We start from the raw sequence: 22,078 nt of genomic DNA, 5'->3' as shown, positions 1-22,078 counted from the left end.
TTTTTTTGTGTTTCACTTTGTGGGAGGTTGGTTTGAAGTGACTGAAACTCGAATGAGATTCCTTCGTTTTTGTTTATTATTAATTTTCTGTGGTTTTGATGGTTGTCTGAGTTCCTTTTGTTCTCACCCAATATTTAAGATCTTTGTGACACCTTGAAGTTGATGGCCCGTGACATGTTGGTCTAGTGGGCAAATGTGTGGTATGTGTGAAGTGGTGACTGTGTAAATCATTATTTGTATGTTTTATTATTGTGAGAAATATTGTGGACCCCTAGAGGTGAACTGCTATAGGGTAAACCACAGTTGAAGAAAATCAAGTGTGATACACACACCTCTGTTTATTGTCCTCTATTTATTTGGAGGGCCTCCAGTGGGGAAGTTTTGTGATGGCTCCTCGTGAGTGAGGTTCTACGAGGGCCTGATTCAATGTCCTCACCTCTGGCCCGGTCACACTAACTTGATGGAGAAACTACAGCTGAATACAGTATAATTAATAACGTCATCAGAATCGCCTCATTGATATGTAAACCAGGCATTAAGTAATTAAAATGTGCTAACTTGCAGGCAATGCAGATGAATAGGATAAAAAAACTAAAGCATATCACCAGTTATTAGTTAATATGACTTACATCAAGAGTATTTTACCTTGACATGTTATGTTTACATATGCAGATATACACTCACCTAAAGGATTATTAGGAACACCTGTTCAATTTCTCATTAATGCAATTATCTAATCAACCAATCACATGGCAGTTGCTTCAATGCATTTAGGGGTGTGGTCCTGGTCAAGACAATCTCCTGAACTCCAAACTGAATGTCAGAATGGGAAAGAAAGGTGATTTAAGCAATTTTGAGCGTGGCATGGTTGTTGGTGCCAGACGGGCCGGTCTGAGTATTTCACAATCTGCTCAGTTACTGGGATTTTCACGCACAACCATTTCTAGGGTTTACAAAGAATGGTGTGAAAAGGGAAAAACATCCAGTATGCGGCAGTCCTGTGGGCGAAAATGCCTTGTTGATGCTAGAGGTCAGAGGAGAATGGGCCGACTGATTCAAGCTGATAGAAGAGCAACTTTGACTGAAATAACCACTCGTTACAACCGAGGTATGCAGCAAAGCATTTGTGAAGCCACAACACGCACAACCTTGAGGCAGATGGGCTACAACAGCAGAAGACCCCACCGGGTACCACTCATCTCCACTACAAATAGGAAAAAGAGGCTACAATTTGCACGAGCTCACCAAAATTGGACAGTTGAAGACTGGAAAAATGTTGCCTGGTCTGATGAGTCTCGATTTCTGTTGAGACATTCAAATGGTAGAGTCAGAATTTGGCGTAAACAGAATGAGAACATGGATCCATCATGCCTTGTTACCACTGTGCAGGCTGGTGGTGGTGGTGTAATGGTGTGGGGGATGTTTTCTTGGCACACTTTAGGCCCCTTAGTGCCAATTGGGCATCGTTTAAATGCCACGGCCTACCTGAGCATTGTTTCTGACCATGTCCATCCCTTTATGACCACCATGTACCCATCCTCTAATGGCTACTTCCAGCAGGATAATGCACCATGTCACAAAGCTCGAATCATTTCAAATTGGTTTCTTGAACATGACAATGAGTTCACTGTACTAGAATGGCCCCCACAGTCACCAGATCTCAACCCGATAGAACATCTTTGGGATGTGGTGGAACGGGAGCTTCGTGCCCTGGATGTGCATCCCACAAATCTCCATCAACTGCAAGATGCTATCCTATCAATATGGGCCAACATTTCTAAAGAATGCTTTCAGCACCTTGTTGAATCAATGCCACGTAGAATTAAGGCAGTTCTGAAGGCGAAAGGGGGTCAAACACCGTATTAGTATGGTGTTCCTAATAATCCTTTAGGTGAGTGTATATGCAGCTTGTTTTGGATAATTTAGAAGAAATCTACAGAAGCAAACAGACGAGGGTCTGAAGAAGGCTTAAAACAAACAACTTTGTGTATTTGGAAATGTCCTTTCCATTAGAGCAAAAGAAGACATGAAAGCAAAATAGATCAACATCTCAAAATTGAACAGTACATTAAGTGTCCATGCCTTAAACAATAACTTGATAAGTTTGATGTCAGACTCCTCATCTAATAACTATCCATTTTATATGTTGTGTATGCTGATAGATCTAAACAGCCCTCCCTCAAACGTGAAACAAAGTTCTTGTCACCATCAGTGTGCGCGTGCGTGGTACAGTAAGTGTAATTATAGCAACAATAATAGTATTAATAATAATAATAATTAGTTAAACTGCTGTATTTTTGTATTTTGTCAATCATTTTTTGCAGTGTGTTTTAATTATTTTTGCAGGTTTTTGTCCTGTAAAATAACAAATTAGCACCTACTGCCTTTTTCAGTTTAGTGTGAAGTTCATTGTTGGTGTCCCAATAACACCAAAATAATTAAAACAGTTTATTGGCTTGTGCAAAATGAATTTTATATATACAGTATATATATATATATATAATTATTAGTGAAAATATGTCATTTTCCTTTGTGCAGTCATTTATCTTAAATATATACTTGAAACTTTAGCATAGAAAACATACACATTGTGGCTTAATTTCCTTTGTTGTTGCCTGTTCTTGTGATAAAATTTGTGCATTCTACAGAAGATCATTGTTGGAAAATGAAACAATATGAAACAATTGGGTGAGTGTGAGGGATTTAAAAAATAGTTATTTTAATATATTTAACATTTTGTTTGGAAAAAATAACATTGAGAAGTGCCCTTTTTTCCACTTGAGTTTGATTGGATAATAAGAACAAATAACTGGCCATTGTGGCCAAAGCGCTCCGTTTGACTTTTCCGAGATCTTCTACTCTTCCCTGTGGACGACCTCTGACCTACTTTCTGTACGATCTGAATTTCTGCGTTTTGAATTTTAGAAAATTGAATTTGATGTTCCGAATTTCTTCTTCATCTTGAAAACGTGAGGCTGTATTAAAAAAAAACTGGATATTTGCAATCTAAGAATTCAGAGCAAAAAATATGTTGTTTGAAAATGCATGCCTATAAAACTCTGCCTTAAAAAAAAGCAATTGTGTTAAATTTCAAATGTTCAACATTCAAGTAAAAAAAATTCAAATTCGAAATCAAAATCTAATTCAAAACTATTTTAACTCCCATATAATATTCAGTTTTTTTAAAAAACACTTGTCAATAATTCAGATTTACGAAATTCAAATTCAGATTGTTTTGTCATATTTCTGGCTCCATAGTGGTGTGGCCGTCTCTAGCCCGCCTTGAAAGCGAGAAGGGGGAGTCTGCAGACCTGGAGCAGGCAGTTTTACGCCCCAAGCAGTTTTGCCCCCCAGGCAGTTTTACACCCCTGTTTTTACTTATTTGTCCAGTAGGGGGCACTGTACATTAAGAACCACCAGAACAGACCTAAGAACAGATAACTTCATCGTCCATCACGAGTTTATGGTAAATAAACGTTTTCAGGCAATCGTCCAACATGTATAGTTTTAAATGATTCATTGATATCGATATGAATTCATTTCAACATCTAAAAAGATATGTACGGTATTTGTAATTTATACTCAAAGACAATAAAATGTATACTTATTGACCAGGTCGATGTTCTGTCTGGATCAACCTTAGCTAACCACGTGTATGCTTACTCGATATCTCTTACTCGTTTTCATAATTATTTTCTTTTTAATTTTCTTTTGTTGTCTGTCTCTAGCCTATGTGATGGCCTTTTCTGGTAACATATTCTTCTGCCCTTACGTAAATTGACCATGGTTTTACTACAGTTAAAACCAAAAAACCATGGTTACTGTAGTAAAACAATGGTTATCACAAAATAACCATGGTTTTGAAAACCATGTTTTTGTAAAAACCATAGCAAAGTAATCAATGCACCAAAAAACCATGGTTACTACACTTGTACCACAAAAAGAAAAAACATGGTTTATTTTCGTAAGGGTGACCCTGTTTACTTGCATTAATACATAACATTACTACAGTAGGCTTATATGTAAACCATTTTAATTTAGCTGCACACATACTTGAGTTATTTATTATTTTAAGTTGTTACAACTTCCTACAAAATGGAGAGCCCCATATTCCGAACTAACAATTAATCACAGGTGAGAACATCACAGTCAACATAATATTTAGCCAGCAAACAATTTTCTTAAATGTGTATTAAGAAAACAAAAGATCAATAATCGAGCACCAACAACCACAAACATGTTCAAACTCAAATTGAAAACTTTATTCCCATATGGAATAAAATAAATGATCATATTATGTAATGTACATATAAATACATTTTTGTTAAAATAGCTTAATGATCCTGATTAAAATGTATGTGCACCTAATGTGGGTTTTATCATGTTTGTGATTGTTAGTGCTCGATTAATCGTGTATCTTGTTTTCTTAATAGCAATTGTTGGCTGGCTAATTAGGCCTATTATGTTGTGATGTTATTGATCTCATCTGTAATAATACTTGGAAATAATAAAAATGTGTTCAAGAATGCATTTTACATATTTACTGCACTTTTAACCAATAGCTTGTCTAATAAATACATAAATGACTTACAGAGACATATGTGGCAATGTTTTAATGACATTCTCAATTTTCTTTGCACAGTCCATCATCAGTGGCCAAAAGAAATCAAAGTGGCTTGACATATTTTGCAATCCTTCTGCCAAAACCATGCTTGTGCCTGTGTACGTTGACAATCAGGACCAAACTGATGACTTACTTTCACCTCACTTCATTTCTGGACAGGACACCCACACAGACTCACAGTGACACGATCAAGTTTATTATGGATGTCCTTTTTCCAGAGGTGGGTCCTGTGTTAGCTGTGCTCCTCAGATTTATTTTGTAATTGCTTGGTTTGATTGGTTAATGTAGAAAGGACACTCAGTTTTGTTGTACAAAAAAATAATTTTGATACTGAAATGATACTACTTGTTTGGGGTGTGACCCATCTTGACTTAACTCTTTCTTTGATAGTCCATCATCTGTTCCCTTGCTGGTTTGTAAAATCTCACCATGCTGGAGGCTGAGGAGAAATTTCTACAAGTCATTGACATACAAGGTCTGTAAGGATGCTATAAAGGAGAAATGGTCAAGCATGACATCCTGCCATTATTTCCAATAACAATTTTGTCTACAACTTTAAACTTTCTTTTATCAGTGAGCGGGAGCAGTTTGACAGGAGGATTAAGAACATTTTGAAGTAGAGTGAGTCATTATCCGCATAGGAGTCATTATCGAGAGCCATCCTATAATGATCATCAATCCTGTTTTTGATAATGGTCTTAATAAATAATGTTGTTCACAAGAAACTTGTCACTTTTTTCTTAGAAGATAAGACCTTAGAAATCTCTTAATGCGGTGAATTGTGTTTTTCTTCATGAAATAGTATGCAGGACACTGTTCTAAATGCAGGGCAGATATTTAATTGATGTTTCATATGATTGCACTTAATGTCTTATGGGCTAAATATGGTTAATATTTGAATGTAACTAACTTTGCCTATACATTCACAACAAACACTCAAGTCTTCTGTATATTCGTATATTACTAGGCCGCAGTAGATTATATATTATTGTTGTACTGTACATCTGATCCAACTGTATTATTATTAATTTTTCAATTAACAAAAACACTAAATTGCAGTTGCAATTGCAAATCAATAGTCTCCTGTAAGCTATGTATTAAGACCGTTAGTAGATATCTACAAATATTTAAACCTGTTCATATCGTTAGTTAAGCCATGGTTTCTGTAGTAAGATCAGCAATACAACAACAACAAAAAACATGGTTACTACACTTTTACCATAAAGTAAGTTTAGTTTATTTATTTACTTTTAATCTTACACATACATAATTACATTTTTGTTTAACAGTTTGATTCGGTTACAAATATTTTATTTTGTGGTTCAACTCCCCCTACTGGACAAATAACGAACAACAGGGGCGTAAAACTGCCTGCTCCAGTTCTGCAGACTCCCCCTTCTCGTGCTGTGGAGGAGCCTTCAATCTTCTCATCGTGCGTGCGTGTGTGTGGAGAAATTGGTTTCTTTGTGAGTGTGGGCGGTTACTTGTGTAGTTACAGGTATTAATTTGTTGTTTTGAGTGAATGTGGATTATAGTGGGTTGTTTTTAAAAACTTTTTTTATTTTTTTATTTATGGTTTGGTTTTCTTTCTTTTTTATTATTATTTGCGGTTATTATACCGCACATGCCTACCACAGACTCAATTTCCTCTGGTGGTCCATCTTTCATGGTGTTCGTAGATATTACTTGTTGGGAGGGTTTCATTTATGAATCTTTTTTTTTCTTTTTTTGTGTTTCACTTTGTGGGAGGTTGGTTTGAAGTGACTGAAACTCGAATGAGATTCCTTCGTTTTTGTTTATTATTAATTTTCTGTGGTTTTGATGGTTGTCTGAGTTCCTTTTGTTCTCACCCAATATTTAAGATCTTTGTGACACCTTGAAGTTGATGGCCCGTGACATGTTGGTCTAGTGGGCAAATGTGTGGTATGTGTGAAGTGGTGACTGTGTAAATCATTATTTGTATGTTTTATTATTGTGAGAAATATTGTGGACCCCTAGAGGTGAACTGCTATAGGGTAAACCACAGTTGAAGAAAATCAAGTGTGATACACACACCTCTGTTTATTGTCCTCTATTTATTTGGAGGGCCTCCAGTGGGGAAGTTTTGTGATGGCTCCTCGTGAGTGAGGTTCTACGAGGGCCTGATTCAATGTCCTCACCTCTGGCCCGGTCACACTAACTTGATGGAGAAACTACAGCTGAATACAGTATAATTAATAACGTCATCAGAATCGCCTCATTGATATGTAAACCAGGCATTAAGTAATTAAAATGTGCTAACTTGCAGGCAATGCAGATGAATAGGATAAAAAAACTAAAGCATATCACCAGTTATTAGTTAATATGACTTACATCAAGAGTATTTTACCTTGACATGTTATGTTTACATATGCAGATATACACTCACCTAAAGGATTATTAGGAACACCTGTTCAATTTCTCATTAATGCAATTATCTAATCAACCAATCACATGGCAGTTGCTTCAATGCATTTAGGGGTGTGGTCCTGGTCAAGACAATCTCCTGAACTCCAAACTGAATGTCAGAATGGGAAAGAAAGGTGATTTAAGCAATTTTGAGCGTGGCATGGTTGTTGGTGCCAGACGGGCCGGTCTGAGTATTTCACAATCTGCTCAGTTACTGGGATTTTCACGCACAACCATTTCTAGGGTTTACAAAGAATGGTGTGAAAAGGGAAAAACATCCAGTATGCGGCAGTCCTGTGGGCGAAAATGCCTTGTTGATGCTAGAGGTCAGAGGAGAATGGGCCGACTGATTCAAGCTGATAGAAGAGCAACTTTGACTGAAATAACCACTCGTTACAACCGAGGTATGCAGCAAAGCATTTGTGAAGCCACAACACGCACAACCTTGAGGCAGATGGGCTACAACAGCAGAAGACCCCACCGGGTACCACTCATCTCCACTACAAATAGGAAAAAGAGGCTACAATTTGCACGAGCTCACCAAAATTGGACAGTTGAAGACTGGAAAAATGTTGCCTGGTCTGATGAGTCTCGATTTCTGTTGAGACATTCAAATGGTAGAGTCAGAATTTGGCGTAAACAGAATGAGAACATGGATCCATCATGCCTTGTTACCACTGTGCAGGCTGGTGGTGGTGGTGTAATGGTGTGGGGGATGTTTTCTTGGCACACTTTAGGCCCCTTAGTGCCAATTGGGCATCGTTTAAATGCCACGGCCTACCTGAGCATTGTTTCTGACCATGTCCATCCCTTTATGACCACCATGTACCCATCCTCTAATGGCTACTTCCAGCAGGATAATGCACCATGTCACAAAGCTCGAATCATTTCAAATTGGTTTCTTGAACATGACAATGAGTTCACTGTACTAGAATGGCCCCCACAGTCACCAGATCTCAACCCGATAGAACATCTTTGGGATGTGGTGGAACGGGAGCTTCGTGCCCTGGATGTGCATCCCACAAATCTCCATCAACTGCAAGATGCTATCCTATCAATATGGGCCAACATTTCTAAAGAATGCTTTCAGCACCTTGTTGAATCAATGCCACGTAGAATTAAGGCAGTTCTGAAGGCGAAAGGGGGTCAAACACCGTATTAGTATGGTGTTCCTAATAATCCTTTAGGTGAGTGTATATGCAGCTTGTTTTGGATAATTTAGAAGAAATCTACAGAAGCAAACAGACGAGGGTCTGAAGAAGGCTTAAAACAAACAACTTTGTGTATTTGGAAATGTCCTTTCCATTAGAGCAAAAGAAGACATGAAAGCAAAATAGATCAACATCTCAAAATTGAACAGTACATTAAGTGTCCATGCCTTAAACAATAACTTGATAAGTTTGATGTCAGACTCCTCATCTAATAACTATCCATTTTATATGTTGTGTATGCTGATAGATCTAAACAGCCCTCCCTCAAACGTGAAACAAAGTTCTTGTCACCATCAGTGTGCGCGTGCGTGGTACAGTAAGTGTAATTATAGCAACAATAATAGTATTAATAATAATAATAATTAGTTAAACTGCTGTATTTTTGTATTTTGTCAATCATTTTTTGCAGTGTGTTTTAATTATTTTTGCAGGTTTTTGTCCTGTAAAATAACAAATTAGCACCTACTGCCTTTTTCAGTTTAGTGTGAAGTTCATTGTTGGTGTCCCAATAACACCAAAATAATTAAAACAGTTTATTGGCTTGTGCAAAATGAATTTTATATATACAGTATATATATATATATATAATTATTAGTGAAAATATGTCATTTTCCTTTGTGCAGTCATTTATCTTAAATATATACTTGAAACTTTAGCATAGAAAACATACACATTGTGGCTTAATTTCCTTTGTTGTTGCCTGTTCTTGTGATAAAATTTGTGCATTCTACAGAAGATCATTGTTGGAAAATGAAACAATATGAAACAATTGGGTGAGTGTGAGGGATTTAAAAAATAGTTATTTTAATATATTTAACATTTTGTTTGGAAAAAATTAAAACACATATGAGAAGTGCCCTTTTTTCCACTTGAGCCCATGCCCCTCAAAATGTCTGTGCACGTCCCTGTTCCTTAGTGGAAGGTCCTTACAAAATAACATACATTTAGTTCTAGATTTAATTGATTACAGTGATACATTGATAGATCACATTGAGCCTTTGACTCAGTAGAACATCCATTTATATAAGAAACTTTAAATGATATGAGTTTGGACAGAAATTGATAAATTTAATTAGATACTATTCAGTGATATTAACAGCTGTGTATCTTTAGAACATGGTACATGCCCCAGATTCGCCATAAAAAGAGGTATTAGGCAAGGCCGTAATGGTTTTTAATGGTTGCTGAACTATTATCTATTATGATTAAAAATAATGGGTTTGAAGTATTGAACATTATGGGAAAACACATTATAATAAGTCAGTTTGTGGACGACACAACTTTGTTTTCAATAGCACTGAATTCAATTAATTGTTGTGATTCTGCCTCATCTTGTCATGTCTGTCTTGATCTTGTGGCAGAATCTAACGGCAGGATCCCTTGTTATGTGTGGAGAGTCATTTTGACCCTGTCGGCCTTTGATACTCTCTCCGGTCCTTGTCTGTGTTCCCGCCATTTGTATCTCTCCTTACTGGTTGTTTATTAGTTCATGCCCCACACCTGTTCCCCTTTGATTTGTCCCTTTATTTAATGCCCCTGTGTTCTCTGTCTTGTGTCGGTTCATTGTACTCTGTCGTGTTGCTTGGGGTGAGTTCATGTCTTGTCAGTGCAGTGCAGTGCAGTGCAGTGCAGTGTAGTGTAGTCTTTTGTAGTTATATGGTAAATGCTATTTTTTTTAGTCCTGTCTAGTTTAGTTAGTCCGTGTTCCTGTTTATATCTTGGTTATTTTACCCCATCGTGGGTTTTTGTTTTATTATTATTAAAGTCTTGTTAACCCCTTACCTCCTGTCTGCACTTGGGTCCTCTGTTCTTGTATCTCCGTGTCTCTCACCCCGAATCATGACGAATCAGTTTTCTTATATCTGCAGTGTGAAATTTTGGCTTTACACGAGCAACCATTATATCCAATTGGTAATATAAAGGTTAAGAAAGAAGTCAAATATTTGGGCATTATGATTACTCGGGATAAAGAAATATGGGAAAGAGAAAATATCCTTAGAAATATTGATAATGCAAAACTATATAGAAATCACGGCTTCAATCTCAATATTTGGCAGGATTCTATCGTCCAAGACAGAGAGTTTATCAAGGGCTACTATATATCCTGCTTTTCGACAAAAATGTCTGCTAACATGATTAAACTGATCAATAAGTAAAATTGTAATTTTATATGAAAGAAGAAATGCCATAACATTCGGTAAGCTGATATGATTAAGAGTATTGAGGAAGGTGGCATGAATGTTATTGATTTTTCAGTGGTGTACTAAAATAAAAAAATGTCTTGATTGTTTTGTTAATAATAGATTCATTTTGGTTTGCCATACCTAATGCAATATTTCAAAAGATGGGTGGAATTGATTTGTTATTACGATGTGATTATGACTTGTATAAACTGCCTGCGAAATCATCAGATTTTCTTTTGTATTGGAATTTAATGTTCAAACGTAATTTTACACCACACAATACTCCCTTATGGAACAACAGGTACAATTTAAGTTATAAAAGATCTCTATTTTTAAAAGGGTTGGATGGATAAAGGAATTTGGTCAGTAACTCAGATAATGGATAAGGCGGGTAACTTAATACAGTATAGAGAATTTTGTTTCTCATTGCCCAGTTAGTGAATTCAATAAAACTTCAATAACAATGGCTCAACAAATTGTAATATATTCTAAAACCGCACCAAGTATGAGACTAATTGTATTGACTGGTATTGAGGGTAGAAATATAGGGGCTAGTGAAGAGAAATTATATTTTACAATAATTTGGCGAATAAATAGCAAAGTAATAGAAATCATTATCTAGGCTACCCAATCCTTCCTAAAGCCAAAGAGGATACATTTAAAATTTTAAATAATATTTACCCAATCTAACCATTTTTTACATAATAGATTTAATTGGGAGAATAACACCGAAACAATAGATCATATGTTTTTTCATTGTGACAATAAACAAGATTTTTGGACTGCTTTTCAAGATTGGATTCAATCTAATCTAGATCATTTGAATATAACCTCTATTAAGGTCGGTATATTCTTGAAAGACATGAACCTTGTTTTTTTGACGAATATACAGATTTTACTAGCTAAACATTTTATTCATACATGTAAACAGCTAGTTAAAAGTTAGACCACATTTCAATAGTTGTTTTAACGATTTAAGAATACTGGTAAATTATGTTTGATATGTTTTTGTTGTTAGATTAAGACCCACACACTTTTATTTAATATTATATAAATTGTTATATATTTGTTACTCTTTTCTGTTTTTTTTATGCTTCATAAATGCTGTATCAACAAAAATACATTTGTTTAATGTTATATTGTGCTATGGCATGTTTGTAATGAGCTTTGTACAATAAAAAATGGCGATTTTCTCATGATTTACAAACAGCTGGAAACATTTGGGATATTGTAAGCAGAGATGGGCAGTATTTATGATACATGTATTTTAAATACGTATTTGAAATATAAAATAGTATTTTGTCATATGTATTTGACAGGGTTTATGGGCTTAATATTTTGAATGAAAATACTTCAGCGTTTGTATTTTTGTAGTTTTAAAAAACTGTAAAATACTTTGTAAGAAGTCTACGTGATGAAATCATAAAAATGCGACCACTTATCGGTGCCTACTCAGTAGTTTGCCCAGACTTGAGATCAGAACAGAAAACTGACACATATGGAAGAAAGGGGGTTATGGTAAGAAACGTTCAGGCTGCCAGCTTTCCATAATTTTTTTGCATAAATTGCTCTAATTTTTAACATGTTCAATTTTATTGTACGTTAAAGTAGCCTAGGCTAAATATTTAGCCAATTTACATGTGTTGTGCTTAAAGGCATCAGTAGCTAAAGAGACCTCTGCAATGTAGTCCACAGGTCAAACACACACACTACTGGACAAGTTCTGTTGCTGATGCAAAGTAGGCTCTTTGTTACCAAACACCAAATAACTGAATTAGGATACAATTATTAGTCATTCGCAAACTTTTAAAGCACTTTGTAGTTTTTCGACCTTAAAATAATGTCTCTAAAATTATTTCAGTGGTACAACAACTCTAATTCTACTGCCGCTGCTACCTGAGCAGCCTCATAGCGGTCACAAGCACACTCTGTAAGTTCTGTGTTCGGGTCGATACACACAGCCCCGCCCATCCCCTGCCTGTGGAAGAGTTTTGAAACGACGTTTCTGCATTCGCTGGTTCCTTCAGCTTAGTAAACAAATTCACGTCTATTGCGCTGCCCACAGGGAAGCTTATACAGCGACATTATTTACACGCTGCTAACAGACAATTGCTCTTATCAACCACATGGGGGAACCCCTGAGCAAAAGTTCTATAGTGTCGCTTTAAACATTAAACTGTTGGTTACTTCAAAACTAAGCTTTATCTGGGAGATCACAAGGATATGGGAATATTTGATCTGTAAAAAGGTCAATTTTTTTGGAGGATCTATTGACAGAAATGCAATATAATATACAGTAACTATGTCTTCAGAGGTGTATGAAGAGCTTACACAGTGAAGCGTTATGATTTTATTACCTTAGAATGAGCTATTTCTATCTACATACACCGCGGGTCCTCTTGCATATAATTCACCATGTTCTGTCAGCCGTTTTAGTGTTTCGAACGGGAGGGGGAGGGATGGAGTGAGCGGTTGGTTGCAATTCGCAACCTTGCCGCTAGATTTCACTGACTGGACCTTTGACTGGTTGCATATGTCAGAATTATTGACTCAGGCAGAGAAAAGCTGTTGCTATCAAACATTGTTTACTTAATCAATTGAGTCAGTGTAACGGTCAAGGGATAGATCAAATAGGCAACATATTGATGGAAGGTTTGCGAAGAAATGTCATGCTTCCTTGTAAAAGTATTTTTATGTAATTTTAAAATACAAAATACTGTAGTTTATTTTGATACATAGTGTGGCTTCTGTATTTTGTAGTTTATTTTGATACATTTAAAATTAAGGTATTTTATATTTTATTTTAAAAAACATTTTGATGTATTTTTGCCAAACCCTGATGTACTGTAAGTACTCAACTGAACAAAATATATAACATAAGCCTAGTGGTTTTGGTATATTTTACTGCAAAAATCTTACATACTACAGCTTTAAGAAATATTAAGATGACTTATCTCTTCATAATGCAATAGGCCTGCATTTACAAAATAAGAATAATAAAGTATTACTTAAAACAATACATTAAGGATGTAGCAAACTAAAAGAATGTTTTATTTGGACCAGATTAGGTTTCTTAACTAAAATTGCCCTTGCAATCAGCAAAGTGTTGAATGTGTGCTTTTGATTACACCTTTATTATTCAATTAATAGGTTTATTTATTGTTTAGGGTTCACAGTGAAGGGTCCGTCAGGTCCTCTGGTTGTTCCTCTGGGAGGTTCAGTTCTTCTGCCCTGTTCTGTTGATTCACTCTCATCACTGGAGGATCTGGAGGTGGAATGGAAGAGATCAGACTCACAGACTTTCATTCATCTGTATCAAGATGGAGATATTAGACCAGAGGTCCAGCATGAGGATTATCATGATCGAGCTCATTTCATCTCTGACGACATTAAACAGGGAAACTTCTCTCTCCTGATGAAGAATGTGAGACAAGAAGATAAAGGACAATACACATGTACAGTTCACAGTGGACAAGAGTCTGGTGAAACTGTGGTGGAAATTAAAGATGTTGGTGAGATTTCATAATACAAGTTTATGTTTCATAATTAATAGGATTTTTGAAATCGTGACAGTCCCACGTATTTTGTGTGGAAGCGCATGTGCATTGCTTGTTTTGGCATGCCATGGGCTCTCCGGTCTCGTCTCCTGCACTCTCGTTTCCTCATTAATTATCTTGTAATGGTTTCATGCCCCTCACCTGTTCTCTCTTGATTTTATCCCCTATTTAATGCCATTGTGTTGTGCTGGTTTGTTTTGCTTTGTACTCTGTGGATGACGTTGCGTCATTTTCATGCACTAAATTATATTCTTCTTGTAAAGTCGAGTAAGTCGAGTTTAGGTCAAGTGTTGTTTTAGTCTAGTCCAGTCAGTTTATTATTTCCTGTCAAGTCAGTTTATTGTCATCCCCTGTTCCTGGTTGTTTTACCCCCTCGTGGGTTTTTTGCTTTGTGTTTGTCTAATGAAAGTCATTGTTTCCAACCACCTTTCTTGGTCTCCGCCAGAAGGATGTGGGTGTGCGGGCTTTAGCTCTGGAGTTCCTGGCGGCGGCAGGTGAGGTGGGGTTCAATGAGGCGGAACTAAAGGTCATCTTTAACGTCTGCCTCAACGACCCTCTCGAACCCGCGGAGATAAAGATGCTGAGGCCCTTGGGCTTCCTGGATATGGTGAGATTTGCCATGAACCGGGACGAGTCCAGGGCCTCAGCCAAAGTCAGACCACCAGCCTCTTTGTCCCCGATTCTGGAGGGTTAGGGTTTCGCATCGTGGCAGTTAACACCTTGGGAGATCCTGTTCCGTCCGCCTCAACCCCTGTCGAACCTGTCCCGCCAGCGACCCTATGTGGCAAGCGAGGAAGGATGGAGTCGTGGGAGTCGGCATTGGACGCTTCCACATCAGTGCAAGCTACGCTCCCTGCTGCAGCCCCTCAACTAGCCACAAGCCCTCTGGCCCGGCCCAGGAGGAAGAGAGCCTCCATCCAGCTGCTCCAAGCCCCTCCCGAGTCCGCTCCTAAGCCACAGCCGGGCTGCAGCATTCCCCATTCCAGCTGTTGTTTCCGCGGCAGCCACCCCGAACTGTTGTCTGTCCCAGCTGCAGTCTCTCCAGATCCGGCGACCGTGTCAGCGCCAGATTCTGTTCCCGCTGTGTCTGCCACTGTGTCCGCTACAGCCGTCTCCGAACTCTCGTTTGTGTCGGCTGCAGCATCCCCTGCACCAGCTGTTGTGTCAGCTGCAGCCACCCCCGAACTGTCTTCAGTGTCAGCTGCAGCCACCCCCGAACTGTCTTCAGTGTCAGCTGCAGCTACCCCTATGTCAGCCGCTGCGTCTGTTGCAGCACCCCTTGTGTCACTGGTTGTGTCAGCTGCAGCACCCCCTGTGTCAGCCGTTGCGTCTGAAGCAGCACCCCCTGTGTCACCCGTTGTGTCAGCTGCAACACCCCCTGTGTCAGCCGCTGCGTCTGTTGCAGCACCCCCTGTCCCAACAACTGTGCCCGTTCCAGCCTCCCTTGTGTGTTTCCCGGGTACCTTCACTCCCGTGTCCATATTTTAAGATATTTCTGGGAAGTTATTCAGTTAAGACAGATCACACATTCACTTTAATCTAGGACTAGCCTTAAGCCTTGTCTGTGAAACCTTGCCAAAGCTTCAAAATGTCTTAATATTATGTCTAATTAGTCCTTCAACAGCCTGTTTTTAAAATAGAGACTTATAAAGCCCCATCTTGAGATTGTAGGGTCAAAATCTCTGCAGCCAGTCTTTGCGGATCGAGGATATGAGGAAACCTGTCTATAGCCCTGTCCACCAACCGTGCATTAAAAATCGCCAGCAATTTCTTTTCCTCAGCTGCTTTCCCCAACACATCCTTGGACCCAAGGAGTCATCCCCCAGGTCTTACCCCTCCGGGGCTTCCCATCTGCAAGCCCACTCGGGCTCCCCGCTCTCGGGCCTCTCCATCGCCCCGCCGGTCTAAGACTCCTTCCCCTCCCAGCTCCGGGTCCTGTCACTAGTGTATCCCCTCAGGGGATGCCAGGGGGCGTCCTTTGGGGGGGGGTTCTGTCATGATCCTGCCTCACCTTGTCATGCTTTTTTAGTCTTGTGGCAGGATCGTGACAGTCCCACGTATTTTGTGTGGAAACGCATGTGCATTGCTTGTTTTGGCATGCCATGACCTCTCCGGTCTCGTCTCTGTCCTCGCCCTCTTGTTTCCTCATTAATTATCTTGTAATGGTTTCATGCCCCTCACCTATTCCCTCTTGATTTTATACCCTATTTAATGCCATTGTGTTGTGCTGGTTTGTTTTGCTTTATACTCTGTGGATGACGTTGCGTCATTTTCATGCACTGATAAATTATATTCTTCTTGTAAAGTCGAGTAAGTTGAATTTAGGTCAAGTGTTGTTTTAGTCTAGTCCAGTCAGTTTATTATTTCCTGTCAAGTCGGTTTATTGTCATCCCCTGTTCCTGGTTGTTTTACCCCCTCGTGGGTTTTTTGCTTCGTGTTTGTCTAATTAAAGGCATTGTTTCCAACCACCGTTCTGTATGCGCCTGTGTTCTCTGTCCGCCCTCATGACAATTTTTTGTATAATTAGACATTAATGTATTCTAATTTACATATTCTTTCAGAGCGTCTGACGGTGTCTGGATCAGATCAGTCTTTATCAGTGTATGTGGGTGAGGACGTGACTCTGAACTGCTCTGTGGACTCTCACATCCCACCTGAACACATTGAAGAGGTTTCATGGAAGAAAAGAGTTAAAGATGAACACATCACAGTTCTGCTTTATCAAAACAACGAGGTTTATCCTGATTCATCAGATGAGCAATACAGACACAGAGTTGAGTTCTTCAGTGATGAAATCCACAGAGGAAACTTCTCTCTCAGACTGAAGAGAGTCAGAACTGAAGATAAAGGAGATTACATGTGTCAAGTGTTTGCTGGACGACTTTCAAGCAACGCAACTGTAATACTAAAACAACTGGGTGAGAAAAACACAACTTTTAAAAATAAAACAAACTCATTTTTTTGTTGTTTACAGTTTTTCTCGATTGCTTTAACACATTTATGCCTCATATTCTCAATACAGTAAACACAAATCCATAACATCTCACCCAATTCCCGAAACATCCTTTTTTTCAGGTCAAATTGAAGCTCTCTTCTCAAAACCATTCAAACTGGCTGAAAAAACAAACGTTTCCCCCAGATATGACACACAAGCCCTCAAAAACACCCACACTACAACATAGTCTTAGACACAGGTGAGATCAATTCAAAACACTGTTACTAATACCTCTTATTCAGATTCAAGAAAAATGAGAATATACAACATAAAAGAGTGCACATAGAGCAAAGTGCAAGAATGAGCTTTAGGAAAAAATAAAAATAAAACATTACATTTCTGTAAAGTAGATGAAGAGGATCCCACAAGACAAGAACAGTTCAAAAACCAAAGAACAATATGAACTGGTCATGCAACACAATACAGTACACAACTGCACAAATAACTTTTACATTCAGACATTTAGCAGATGCTTTTATCCAAAGCCACTTACAGAGAAGATGAAGGAAACAATACAGTGAAGCGATTTGTCAATAGGAGGTAATGTAAAAAAATATGGCATCCTCTGCACATTTGGCCCAATTTAGTAAAAGTATTCCTTATTTTCTGCACAAATACAGGACAGGTAAAAAAGGGTTTACACGTGCTACAGTTTACTGGATACAGAATAGTGAAATTTCTCTCATATAAAGTGTGTACTGTAATTATACTGTATGTTTACAGTAAGCCGTATAAAGCTGTGTAGATGATTTTAGGATGAGCTCCTGTTGATATTATCTTGAGATTCTGATCGGTGTGTCATCAGTTTTGCTACTGAATGTTTACTGATGGACAAATGTGTGCTATTTGAGTTTCATCTTGACACTTCAGTTCATTATATTGTGTGTTTGTGTTTTCTGAATGAGAACATGGTCAAACCTTTGCAAAATGAGGCTGTTTTTGTGTGGGGTTTGTAGAAGTTGGTGTATTGTTCTGAGAATGTGTTTACAGTTGTCAGAAAATGGTGAATTGTTTCATGAATTGTGTGTTAGCAATCGAGAAAAACTGTAATAGAGGTGTGACGAGATCCAATGTGTCTCGCGAGTACAAAATATTGTCATGCTATTGGCATGATGGAGTGCAGGGCTAGGCTATTTGGGAGCATTTGTGCGAGCGCACATTTAGTTGTGGTGCGATCTGTTTTAATTACTTTACAAACAATGCTAATTACTGCACAAAGTATGTGCTTAAGTATATACTGTGAGCTACAAGTTAAAGTACAGGTTGCCCGGCCATTCATAGACAACGTGATTTTCCATCCCGCAGCGCTACTTTCCCACCGCTTTTCTATGTGAACAGTAAACACGCGCTAGACTGACGGGTTTCAATGTTCCTTCGTATCGCTCTCGTCTGTTTCAGCGCCTCGTGCATGCAGAAGTGTTTAAGGCCAGTGAACAGCAGCTGACTGTACCACAAGTATAGCAATTGTAAGTTCACATTACGTTATCTTGAAAACATTCACAGGCAAACCTCTTGGAAAACCGACCATCTGTCTCTTACTATATGCAATGTAAGCATATAACATGATGTGTTTATATAGCTTTAACGGTTTCTCTGAAGGCTATGCTGAGAAATGAGGGTTCAGTCAGTGGAGGAAGGAGGATTGACAGTGTGATATGATCACTTTCCCCTCAACACACCCAGTTAAAGCGTGTAACTTGCTAGGTGTTTGGGGTTTTATGACTACAAATGTGATTTTAGAAATGAAGCCATTGTGACTATGTAAAACTAATAAATAATACCGCACAGCTCTACTAGCACTATGCAAAAGCCGGTAGAGAAAACCAGATTGACATGTGTGTGTGTAAATTAGCCTATTCTGCATCATTTATTTCTGCACTTATGACATTCGTACGGCAATAATCATTATATCTGATGTGTGTGTTTGTGTATGTTACAGGTTTCTCTTCTTTACACATAATGGTGTTGATTCTCTGTATTTTTGCGTGTGGATCTGCTCTTCTGTTCTGCTCTCTCATCTACTGCAGACCACAAACAGGTATGTTTACAAGAAACATTCTCCACTTCAGTGAGTAACACATAATTTGTTTTGACAAAAAAGACACCTGAGACAATAGGACTAAAGTCCATAGTTCTAAGTCCACAGTTCTAATAAACAATTAAACACATGAAACATTTCCGTGATTATTATGTAAAAATAGACTTCACGTTTTTTTCCAAATTATTTTTTCATTCAAATTAAATGACATGTCTTTCAGGGCTCCATGTGGAAGGTTATTATTGGGTTCATCTGGGAGCTTCAGCGGTTTTGCCCTGTTTCAATAACAAAAACTTACCAGCAGATGTAAAGACGGTGAAATGGAATAAATCAGGTTTAAAGGATCCATTGTGTGTATTTGAAGATGGAGAGGTCCAGCATCCAGCAAGTTTTTCTCCTAGAGCAAATTTCCTCTCTGATAACTTTACACTTGGAAATTTCTCTCTCCTGTTGAAGAATGTGACAACTGAAGATAAGGGACGATACACATGTACAGTTCACAGTGGACAGAGATCTGTGTTGTCAGTCAGTGTAAATTTGGAATATTATGAAGATGGTAAGTCAGCAGATATTTATACAGCTCTTTCTGTAACTTACAGAACATGAGTATTAACTGTGTGAATCCAGACAGTAAAACGAATTTAAAATCGTCTACTGCCATATACAGCACTGGTATTTAATACGTAATTTAATTCTTTAGTCTGAAAGAGTGAAATGTGAGTTTGTGTGTCTGGACAGTAGATGTTTTCTCTGTTGTCATCTTGTAATGTTGTTGAGATGAGGATGTGTTTGTGTGTGCTTATGTTGGATATCTAAAGGTTAAACTGAACCAGCGAAGAAGTTGATCTGACCATGAGCAGCCTTCGTTTATCTTACTGACCGTTTTGAAAAGCAAAAATCTTTGTGGTCATTTTTGCAGCAGGATCATAAAAGCACATTTGCTGAAGATCTGTAACAAATCTAAATGTTTCTCTAAAATGAAAAGTAGCAGATGCTTCAATAAGGCTGATCTTGAACAGTATATACAGCAGTGTTAACATCATATTGTCACAGGGTTTAAACATTATTGTGTGATATCTTTACTTTTATTTTTCCTTTAAAATGATCTTACATTGAATGTCTTTTTCAGGTTCAGATGTTAGAGTGGATTATTCATGGAATATGGTTGTTCCTCTGGGAGCTTCAGTACTTTTGCCCTGTATTAATGACAAACCCTTAACAGCAGAAGAACTGAAGGTGGAATGGAAAAAATCAGACTCTGAAAGTCCAGTGTTTGTTTATCAAGACGAGAGATCAGAGATAAATCAGAGTTATTCTGGCAGAGCTCATTTCTCCACTGACGACATTAAACATGGAATTTTCTCTCTCGTGTTGAAGTATGTGACGGCGCAAGATGACGGACAATACACATGTGAAGTTTACAGTGGAAAAGATTCTGTGTTGTCTGTCAATACAACATTGGAACTGAGACTACTAGGTAAGTCAACAGATAAATATGGAAGAAATTATTGTTGCTTTAAAAAATACATGAGTTGAATTTAATTCGTGTTCGTCTACGTGTGCATGTATGTATTTTTGTGGTTCGTGGTTCTCAGTTTGGTGTGGGAGAAAGTGTGCGGTCATCCCGTCCTTGTCGCGATTATTTGGGTTGTGATCCCATGTGAGTATTTGCCCTGTTCTTATGTAGTCTTCGGGTAGGTTTTGGACCTGCCACTTTGTTATTGTGGCCTTTTTTATTTTGAGTGGTTATTCGGAGTGGGGGTACGCTTCAGTTCACCTGCGGTTTTGTGTATAAAATAAACTTGTGTTATTTTTGGCCAAAATTCCACATCCTCTCTTTTATTTTGTCACAAGCTTTTCATTTTTAATTCGTAGCATTTCCCTGTTGAAAAAAAACAGCACATATGCTGGGTTAGTTATGTTTTGATGCTGGTTTGTGCTGGTTTAAGCTGGTCATGTGCTGGTTTAAGCTGGTCATGTGCTGGTTCCTCACCAGCTGAAACCAGCTAAGGACCAGCACATTACCAGCTTAAACCAGCACATGACCAGCAAACCAGCATCAAAACATACCTAACCCAGCATATGCTGTTTTTTTCAACAGGGTTGTGGTAATTTAGCACCCAGATTTAGTTTACACTTTGTTTAGTCAGGTGAACTGAGGATTTCTTTCCGGTTAAGTGATTCAAAGTGTACGTTCATGTGAAAGTCCCGTGTTTAAAACTCTTAAAAAATGTTTTTGTCTTTTGTGAATATGAATTACATCCGTCGAAAGTAATGGATTTCGGGAGAATCCATCTGAAGAACTGCTTTTATCATGCAAGAGCAGTTATTGCAAATTCCAGAGCCTTATAAAATTTAAATAGCTCCTATAGGTATAAAGCTTTAAGCGAAACTTTGCTTAACATCCTTCGAGATTGTCTGGTTGAGTTGTGTGTTTTAGACTGGCTGATCCTTCAATAAGTGAAAACGCTATCGAATAAGAGAATTGGCACTTAAAGAGAAAGAAATACAGTTAGCCAAATGAGATAACGTCAGATTGATAATCAGTTTGCTCTGAAACGAATGAAATTGGAGTTGAGCGATAAGGCGACTGTTGCTGCCTCTGGTGAGTTTGATGTTGGCCGAATTCGCAGGATGGCCCTCCGTTTTGTGAAAAGGACGTTGAGAAATATTTTTGTCATTTCGAGAGAGTTGCTGCTTCTTTAAAGTGGCCTGAAAATGTCTGGTCTTTGCTTTTACAATGTGTGATTACTGGTAAGGCGCATGAAGCGTATGCTTCGTTGTCTACAGGAATCTGGTGATTATAAGATTGTTAATGCTGCTCTATTAAAAGCCTATGAGTTGGTCCTGGAGGTGTATAAACAGCGTTTTAGAAACCACATGAAACTTCCGAATCATACATCGAGTTTGCGTGTGAAAAAGAAACTTTGTTTGATTGTTGGTGCGCATCTCAAAAAGCCGAGGATAGAGAACAAGTTAGAGAATTAATTGTTATGGAAGAATGGTTTACCTGCTGCTCTTTCTATTTCGAGCAAAAAGCAGA

The 22,078-nt window shown here is 38.1% G+C and overlaps 2 protein-coding genes and 1 long non-coding RNA gene across 8 annotated transcripts in view; all 3 read left to right on the top strand.

Moving 5' to 3' along the window:
* The window catches only part of LOC130561318 (uncharacterized), a 101,708-nt gene that overhangs the window by 36,005 nt on the left and 43,625 nt on the right, over positions 1 to 22,078 (top strand). The window lies entirely within an intron of this gene.
* LOC130561324 (uncharacterized) lies at positions 2,793 to 5,339 on the top strand. Of its 2 annotated transcripts, XR_008963813.1 has the most exons (4): positions 2,793 to 3,565; positions 4,643 to 4,844; positions 5,015 to 5,099; positions 5,199 to 5,339. It is a non-coding gene; the product is annotated as an uncharacterized LOC130561324 (long non-coding RNA). The 2 variants fall into 2 exon arrangements; XR_008963812.1 differs by lacking the exon at positions 2,793 to 3,565 and having other exon boundaries at positions 4,404 to 4,844.
* LOC130561319 (matrix remodeling-associated protein 8-like) overlaps positions 17,096 to 22,078 on the top strand; it is an 8,693-nt gene continuing 3,710 nt past the window's right edge. Inside the window, exons 1-4 of the mRNA XM_057345550.1 lie at positions 17,096 to 17,196; positions 18,937 to 19,035; positions 19,256 to 19,591; positions 20,165 to 20,512. Of these exons, the coding sequence (XP_057201533.1) occupies positions 18,957 to 19,035; positions 19,256 to 19,591; positions 20,165 to 20,512 (763 nt within the window). The 5' untranslated portion in view covers positions 17,096 to 17,196; positions 18,937 to 18,956. The remainder of the gene's footprint in view (positions 17,197 to 18,936; positions 19,036 to 19,255; positions 19,592 to 20,164; positions 20,513 to 22,078) is intronic.

Source organism: Triplophysa rosa, linkage group LG11 (genome assembly GCF_024868665.1).
Source record: "Triplophysa rosa linkage group LG11, Trosa_1v2, whole genome shotgun sequence".
In the NCBI taxonomy this organism is placed as follows: Eukaryota; Metazoa; Chordata; class Actinopteri; order Cypriniformes; family Nemacheilidae; genus Triplophysa; species Triplophysa rosa.
This window is presented reverse-complemented; position numbering and strand designations above follow the sequence as displayed.